The 9,256-nt window shown below is 41.2% G+C and overlaps 1 protein-coding gene across 1 annotated transcript in view; it reads left to right on the top strand.

Annotated features, from left to right (window-relative positions):
- Positions 1–9,256, top strand: part of hsd17b12a (hydroxysteroid (17-beta) dehydrogenase 12a) — a 174,865-nt gene that overhangs the window by 33,118 nt on the left and 132,491 nt on the right. Inside the window, exons 2-3 of the mRNA XM_043705480.1 lie at positions 6,542–6,588; positions 6,911–6,986. Coding sequence (XP_043561415.1) covers positions 6,542–6,588; positions 6,911–6,986 — 123 coding nt within the window. The remainder of the gene's footprint in view (positions 1–6,541; positions 6,589–6,910; positions 6,987–9,256) is intronic.

The raw sequence follows: 9,256 nt of genomic DNA, 5'->3' as shown, positions 1-9,256 counted from the left end.
GCGCTTCGGCGGGTCGGTGTGGACTTGTTGGGCCGAAGGGCCTGTTTCCACACTGTAATGTAATGTAATCTAATCTAATAATGTGACATGAATCAGTATTAGCAGGTCAGTTGAACTGAGGCAACTTTGAAGTTGGGTGAGACAACGCAGGTGGAAGTCTTGGTGTTTGACCAGGTATGTGATTGGAACCAGTCTTGTGGTCAAACAGTGTTGAGGCTGTGATCATTCTAATTCTGCTTCAAACAGTAGCTGGGGATGAAGTTTGTGAACAAGAACTAAAACAATGAATTGTTATCCACCACTTCAATATTTTTGAGTGAATTTCTGCTAATATTGGATGATAAACCCTAACAAACCAGAGGGAGGAATCCTGAGGGAGTGGCTGGGTAAGTTATCAGGCTATCCTTGGCTTCCATTTGGCACTTGATCTGTTTTTGAATAACATCATAAAATATAACAAAAGAAATAGGAGCAGGTGACATAGTGGCTCAGTGGTTAGCACTACTGCATCACAGCACCAGGGACCTGGGTTTGATTCCAGCCTTGGGTGACTGTGTGGAGATTGAACATTCTCCCTGTGTCTGCATAGATTTCCTCTGGATGCTCTGGTTTCCTCCCACAATCCAAAGATGTACAGGTTGGGTGGATTGACCATGCTAAATTACCCATAGTGTCTAGGGATGTGCAGGCTGGGTGGATTAGCCATGGGAATGCAGAGTTACAAGGATGTGGTGAGTCTGGGTGAGATGCTGTTTGAAGATTTGGTGTAGACTTGATGAGCCAAATGGCTTGCTTCCACACTGTACAGGTTCTATGATCTTTAAGTCAGCCCTTTGGGCCTACTCTGCCATTCCTACCTGCAATTTCTAAATCCAAAATGCCTAAACCTTTGCCCCCTCAGTCAGTGTGACTTTATTGCAGCTACTAAGCTCGTGGTCCTGCTGCCTTGACTCCATTCTGACAAAATTGCTGACCTACCTCACTTCCCTTCCTGGCACCCATCTTAGCAGCTATTAATACTGCTTTCTCCTCAGGCACTTTCCACGTTTGCCTTCCAAATCTCCTTAAAATCCCTCAAAAATACCCTTGAAGTCCATCACCTCCATCTTTTATTTCCCTTTCAAGTCCTTGAATGGCACTAGTTGACCACATCCAAACTCATCTTTCCTGGACCCGTATGTTTGAACCCCATCAGTTTTCCATTCTACCATAGTAATAAAACATTTTTAAATCAGTTACTAATTGCAATGCTATTTAACTGTTTAAATAGGCTAACAATCCCTTCTTAATTTTCTATCCTTCTCAACCTGATGCATCCTTCTACATACTTGGCCATATTGTCCTGCTCCAACACTTTGTTACTTTGCAGTGCAGTGCTTGCCTGTTTGTAGTCTTATCTATTCAGTCATCATCAGCATATTGCCTGCAGTGGCGTCTCTTCATGCTTCTACATTATTAACTTTTTGTCCTCAGAGAATCCTTGGTGGTTGCCTATTTCTGATATACGTTGTACCCCTCAGTGATATTGGAAATGGCACCTATTTTTGCAAGTGTGCTGACCTCACTATGCCCTTTGTAACCATCACCTCTCAACCTGTCTCTAAATTGTCAGATTGCTTTTCTTTTAGAAACTACGGATGCTTAAATCAGAAATACAATAGAGATTGCTGAAAAAGAACTGTTCTGAGGATTAGTCAGTAGTCCTGAAATGTTAACTCTGATTTCTGTTCACAGATGCTGCCAGACCTGCTGAGCTTTTCCAACAATCTGTATTTTTGCTTGTCTTTTAGAACTGGCCAAAAGACAAAAAGTCCCTGAATTAATTTATGTCAGACAGAAGCCATTGTCTTGAGTCACTGCCACAGTTTTTAGTTCCTGAGCCACTGACTCCATGTCTCTCCCTGGCCAGTTTGACAATGAACCAGACTGTTTTCAGCATTACGTTACATTTCACCTTGATAGTTTGAAACCACATAATCCGCTATTGCCAGGTCTACCATTTACCAAAAGCCACCCCTGTCTCAGCTCATCTGAAACTCTCGTCCTTGACTTTAAGATCTCGAGGCTTGACTATTTTCACAAGTGGCTGTCGTCCTGCGTTTTGTTTCCCTTTTACTTGCGAGCACCCAGAACCCTGCTCCCTGTAACCTCACATAGACTCATGCAGTATGGAAACAGACCTTCAGTCCAACTCATTTGTGCTGACCACACATCCCAATCTGACCTAGTCCTCTTTGCCAGCATTTAGTCCATGTACCTCCAAACCCTTCCTAAATGTTGTAATTGTACCGACTTTCCCATCTTCCTCTTGTTCCATACACACATCACTCTCTGTGGAAAAAGTTACCCCTCCGGTCCTGTTTTCAATCTTTCCCCTCTCACCATAAATTGTTGCCCTCTATTTTTGGACTCCCCTACCCTAGGAAAATGACCTTGGCTATTCACCTTATCTATCCCTGTCATGATTTTATAAACTTCTGTAAGGTCATCCCTCAACATCCATGAATAAAAACCTAAGGTTCTTCAGTCGCTCCCTATCGCCCAAACCTTCCTGTCTCGTTTGCAGGTTACCCTGTGCTCACCACTCTGCATTGCTTAATCAAAAGCAAATACCTCAACTTTCTCTGATCCTTTCCAGACCATATCTCTCTATTCACTCCAGTCCTGTTATGGTGTCCTGCATGCCTCCGATTTGGACCTTTCACTAACCTGATTTTAATTACTCTAATTGCTTTGTGTAGCTTTAATTCCTTCAGTCCCAAACTTTGGAGTTCCCTCTCAGAATTTCTCTTCCCTCCTTTTGTAAGCACCTTGCGATCCATCTCTGATCACCCGCCTTAACATCTTTTTGTATTCATTTGTTTATGGGATTTGGGTATTGCTGGTTTATTGCCCATGCCTATTTGCTCTGATTGTAATTAAGCATCAACCACATTGCTGTGTGTCTGAAGTCACATGTAGGCCAGGATGGCAGATTTTCCTTAGCTAAAGGATATAGGTGAACCAGGTGGGCTTTTCCTGACAATCATCAATGGTTTCATGGCCATCTTTAGACTCTTAATTCCTTGTGTAGCTCTATGTTGAATTTTATAAGGCTCCCATGAGGTTCTTTGGACTTTTTAACACGATGTTAAAGTTTGTCATTTTATAAGCAGACACCTGCTTGTACATTTGATAACTTTTGGCTAGTTTTCATAAGAAAAAATTCTGATGAAGTTTTTTTTCATAGCTACAGGTTGGATTTTATATATGGACTTGCATAAAAATCTCTGAACTGCAGCGGAGGCATGCTCAGGTATTCCAGTCCAGCTCGCAGCCCCATCTGACAGGTCTGCAGTGGAAGCTATTTTTAGGCACCTGAATGCCATTTTTGACTCATAAAATATTCATCCGCATCTCGCTGGCAAGCCATCAATTGCTATAAATGTGACGGGGGCAAGATTTTCTCCTCTCTCTCTCTCTCTCTCCATTTATTTACTGAACTAGAACGTTTTGATGAGATATCAGTGGTGAAGCAAAAAGCCCTTGGTTTGCAGATCCTCACCGCATCCCAGGCATGCTTCCCTGCACAACTGCTTACGCACCGCTTATTGTCGTCTGTCACGGGTGGATGGCTTGTACCTTTTTGCGCTTGTTGTTCACACGCGAGGAGGGGATGGAGCAGTGTAAAATGATGTAATTTTTTTCTCATGTTCTTTAATTTTTCTTCGGGGGGAGGCGGGGTGTGGAGGAGGCAGCAGGGTTTGTTCTACATCTCAAATTATCCTTCCCCCCCCCCCCCCCCCTTTTTTTGATTTTCACTTTGGAAGGCTGATTTTTCTTGTAGCTCGCGGTCCCCTTTTCATTAAAGATGCGGTAACACGTGCCTGCGTGCGCTCCAGAGACTCCAGCAGCTTCTAAATCCAGCACAAGAGAGCGCTTGTTTTGCTTGGTTTGATGGAATCAATCGGGATGGTTCTATTTTTAGAAGCCAAGAGATGGAAATAGCAACTTCGTTCCTCCTGTAACAGATCGCCCCCTCCTCCCCTGCGGCAGGCGTGCTGCTGAAGCCCTTGTCAGTCAGACCTTTGCTCTTGAATGGGATGCATCTGTCACGATTTTGCAGTGGTATTAGCCGCTAATCAATGGAGTCTTACTGCACAGATAAAGGTCACGAGGACCTGCCCAGAATAACTTAAGCTCTCGGGCGTGGGCATTGCAGTCACAATTCAGGCAGGCGATGTCAAAAATAAAAACGCACGAGCTAAAAATATCCCAGGTGTACACGGAGCTTTTAAAATATAAATTTTTATGCATTTATAGTTTGAATGGATAGGCTCAGAGCTAAAAATAGGACTGCTCCTTGCAGGTTACAGAAGCATTTTTTTTTCCGTTCATGCAAGTAGGAATAACTCTCGCTGATAGCAAATGTTATCAGGTTGTCACAAACCTCTCAATTGAAATAACATGTAGTTTAAATTTGTAATTTGGTAGTTTTTTTTTCTGTTTTGAGAATTACAGGTTGTAGTTTTTTCCCCAAAAATAATCTCTTGGGTCATTGGAAGTGTAAGACGCTGCAAAATAGATTTTCATTTTTAAAAGAAAATATTTGCAGGGGAGTGGTGAAAGTTGAATGGCTCTTGCAGAGAGCTGGTACAGACAAAGGCTGAATGGCCTCCTTTGTTGTAACAATTCTATGTGTAGTGATGCCAGTCTGTTACAATCTTTAAAATCTATTGTGTACATTAATAAAATGTTCTACTTTGTATTCTGGATGTGTATGGCAATGATATGACTACGCTTGCCCTACAAAGATGGTGGTGCATCCTCATTGCAACATATTTTTTAAAGTCAAGGACATCATTTAACCAGTAGACAGCATTGAGTTAGAAAGCAGTTTTGCACTGGGGTCGCATATAAATGAATCTGGAGTGAGATGATCAGTTTCTTTTTCCTCTAGAAGTTGAGTGAATATGTTGTATTTCTGGCAAATTAGCACTTTCACAATTTGGTTTTCCTGACTGGCACCAATCCACAAACGACCAAATTTGTTGGATTTTGTTGTGGTTCTGTTCGCCGAGCTGGAAGTTTTTGTTGCAAACGTTTCGTCCCCTGGCTAGGCGACATCATCAGTGCTTGGGAGCCTCCTGCGAAGCGCTTCTTTGATGTTTCCTCCGATGTTTATAGTGGTCTGTCCCTGCCGCTTCCGGTTAGATTAACGTGTCTTCTTTGATGTTTCCTCCGGTTTTTATCGTGGTCTGTCCCTGCCGCTTCCGGTTGTAATCTCTGGAGGAAACATCAAAGAAGCGCTTCGCAGGAGGCTCCCAAGCACTGATGATGTCGCCTAGCCAGGGGACGAAACGTTTGCAACAAAAACTTCCAGCTCGGTGAACAGAACCACAACAGCGAGCACCCGAGCTACAAATCTTCGCACCAACTTTGAACACTTTGTTGGATTTTCTCAACTTGCCATGAGATTTGACTTTGCAAGCTTCAGGTTCATCTGATGCCAGAACCACAACACTGTCAATACTTAAGATGTCTAACACAGATTTGTAGTGATTATAATGGATGTGATAATGCATCTCTAGAGTAGATTGGACTTAAACTTGGGCCTCCTGGCTCAGAAATGGGGGCACTACCGCTATCTTAGACAAGCCCTCCATTCTTTTTATCCAGTTCATCAAGTTAACCTTATTGCTACTGGTTAACAGAACATTTCTCCAACAAGTATTGTCCATTGGTGCAATACAAGCAACAGAAAATTCTTAATCGATGCATCATTTGTTGTCTATCGATGTTCATGTTCCCAACAAAATTGCTGTTACAAGTTTAAATTCTTTTAGGAGATGGGCTTTTCAACCACCATGCTGTGGATTTCTCCTGCCTAGTTTGAATCAAGGTCAGGAACAGAAATCATGAGTCCCGGTGCTTTTAGGCATGGTCTGAGCGTAGCAGGCCTCCTACAAGCCACAGGTTCTGATGTTCCCCTCTGTCCAGGGTCCTGGCGTAATAATGCTTTTAGATAAATTGAATATTTTAGTTCTCCTTAACCACTATAAGCAAGACCTGATTTAATGAAGGTCCACCTAATTTGGTAGTTTCCAAATGCTGGAAGAGTCAAACCTTAATCATACAACGGTGGAGCATAGGAGGAGCCGATTTGAATGAGTGTCTATTCCTGCTCTTCAGTACATTGGTTCTGTAAGTCCCACTTTCCCACTATTTACTCCATTGCCTCACAACTTAGTTTCCTTCAGGTATTTATCAAATTCTCTTGAAAGTTGCTATTGACATTGTTTCCATGCACTTCCAGTATTCCAGAGCACAGCATACTATTTTCATTTAAAGCATTTTAAAAAAAAAACTTTTGGAATACTTATGTAGGGAGTTAAACTTGGCCATTTTATGCAAACTGGGGAGAAAAGAGCAGAAGTCTTGTTATAAAATATTTCTGAAGTTACATTTGCATTTTGATTTATCAGAAAGACACTTGTGATCTTATATTGATAGTTCATTATAGATTCTTTAAGCTGTTAAATATGATTTTTTTTTGTTTCAGTTGTTACAGGAGCAACTGATGGAATTGGGAAGGCTTATGCAAAGGAGGTATGTTAGAAAATTAGTCATGGTTTTAATTAATCATTCTTTCCCACTTTTCTGCACACTGTTTAAGGTAAACAAATCTCTTTGTTCAGGATGAAATTTCGCAATTTTGTGCTAATTAATTATCTTAGAACAAATGTGTATCTATGTAGATATAATATATATAAATAAAATGTCTGTTTATATTTCTGTTCAGCCATAAAGCGTTTTATATAGGGTACCAAAGAAAATTGAAGCAACTTTATATATTTGGACTTGTTAAAGTGTTATTTACCTGTAACTTTGATTTTGTTTTGACTTTTGACTTTTTCATTTTACACAATAGCTTGCCAAGCATGGTATGAATACCGTCCTTATCAGCAGATCCCAAGAAAAATTGGACCAAGTTGCTAACGAAATAAGTAAGTCATACCTTTTCTTCTCTGTTTTTCTTCCTTTTTTTGCTTCTCCCCACTTCCTCCTTTATTACCATCTAATATTCACTGATATACACTTTCAACCAAGTCATGTTGGGATAAGCTCAGAAAAAATCCAAATCCAATCATATTTCTACCAATCAAGGAAAACAGCTGAATGTTTATGTAGCTGTGTTTGGGGAGGATATCTGTGGTGGAAAGAAAGGGAGAGTCTGGCTGTGTTTACTGAATAGCATTGACCCATTCATTGAAAACGCAGAATGAAATGTTTGCGGACAGGTTATTAGTGTTGGTCAAAAGTACTCCAGCCGTAGAGGCTACTGCATTGATTTAAAAACAATGAGATTGGCTTAAATCAGCATTGAAAATTTACTAACCTTATAATGCATAACTAACAGTAAAGATTTATATTAATGTTATTGGTGAAACTTTCTCATAGTAATGCACCAGGAATCAACTTTTTGCATTCAGCAGGGTAAGTGTGTTATCTGTGCACTATTCTATCTCATTCTTTTAAAAACAGTGGTCCAACTCACACCCCAGACAGTACTTAAGGCAGAATGATAGCTACGTTTTCCTCCAACTGAGTTGATAACTATAATCTGAAGATACTTCAGCTAAATTAGGATCAAATGTGTGTTGTATAGGTTATGGGCACTTCCTCATCCAAACAGACAATTCTTTAATAATCATGTGATGTTAAAGGCAGCATTTATTACTTGCTCCTAATTGTTTTTGAACAAGTCACTTCTTCAGAGAACAGTTGCTTTGGGTCTGGAGGAATATTTAGGCCAGACCAACAAGGGACTGGAGAATCCCAGATAGTGTTTAGTTTAATGGCAGTCACAGTTTCATGGGCACATTACAAGTCCAGCTTTCAGTTCCAGATTTTTTTTCATTGGATTTGATTTCTGCCAGCTGTATGATGTTGGCAAATACATTCCAGTATTCTGACCCAGCGGACTGACCGAACAGCGATACAGATCAAGGTGATAAGTGACTTGGAGAGGATTGCAGGTAGTGGTGTTCCTACATGCGTGCTATTCTTGTCTTTTTTAGATAGTCGTGGTCATACGTTTGGAAGGTGCTCTTTAAGAAGCCTCAGTGAATTTCTCTGATGTAACTTTGTAGTTCATACATATTGCTGTTACTGAGCATTGTTGGTGGGACTAGATGTTATGGATCTGGTACCTGTCAAAGTGGGCTGCTTTGTCCTGGATAGCGTCCGAAGTCTTCACTTTTGTTGCAGTTGCACTCATTCAGGCAAATGGGGTTTATTCCATCACACTGCGTCTTGTAGATGATGGACAGGCTTTAGAGAGCCTGGACGTATTGCTCGCTCCTAACTTCTGACCTACTCTTGTAGCCACAGTAGGTCAGTTCAGGTTCTGCACAGTTGTAACCCCAGGATGTTAATAGTGGGGGATTCAATGTTGGTCATGTTATCGAGTATTGAGGGGTGATGGATTCCCTTTTGAAGATGGTCATTGCCTGGCACTTGCGTGGCATGAATGTCACTTGTTGACCCAAGCTTGGATATTATCCAGGTCTAATTGCATTTGGACATGGAATGTATCCGTTCCTGAGGTATTGTAAATGTTGCTGAATTTTGTGCAATCAGTAAACATACACTCATGATGAGAGTTAAATTGATTCAGCCTAGGACACTACCCTGAGGGACTTCTGCAGAGATGTCCTGGAGATGAGTGAGCTTCAACAACTCCAACTATCTATATGTTAAATATATCTCCAAGCAGCAGGGCCTAGACTTCCATTGACTGAAATTTTGCTGGAACTCCTTGATGCTACACTTGGTCAAATGTGGCCTTGATGAACCACCTTTTGGAGTTCTGTTTTGTTCGTGCTACAGTCTTAGTTCAAGCAAGGTCAGGAGCTGAGTGGTCCTGGCAGAATCTAGACTGAGTGCCATTGAGGAGGATATTGCTAAGCAATGCTGTTTGCTATCACTTGACACCTTCCATCACTTTATTGATGGTTAAAAATAGACTGATGGGGTGGTAGTTGACAGAACTAGATTTGTCCTTTTTGTGTCCAATTGATCACATTGTCAGGTCTTTGTTAGTATTGTGTTTGTACTGGAAAAGTTTGGCAAGTTCTAGCGCATAAATCTTTAGTACTATTGCCGGAATATTGCTAGGGCCCATGGCCTTTGTGGTTTCCAGTGCATCCATCTACTATTCGATATCATGTGGAGTGAACTGAATCGGCTGAAGGCTGGCATCTGTGGTCCTGGG

Source organism: Chiloscyllium plagiosum, chromosome 16, assembly GCF_004010195.1.
Source record: "Chiloscyllium plagiosum isolate BGI_BamShark_2017 chromosome 16, ASM401019v2, whole genome shotgun sequence".
NCBI lineage: Eukaryota > Metazoa > Chordata > Chondrichthyes > Orectolobiformes > Hemiscylliidae > Chiloscyllium > Chiloscyllium plagiosum.
This window is presented reverse-complemented; position numbering and strand designations above follow the sequence as displayed.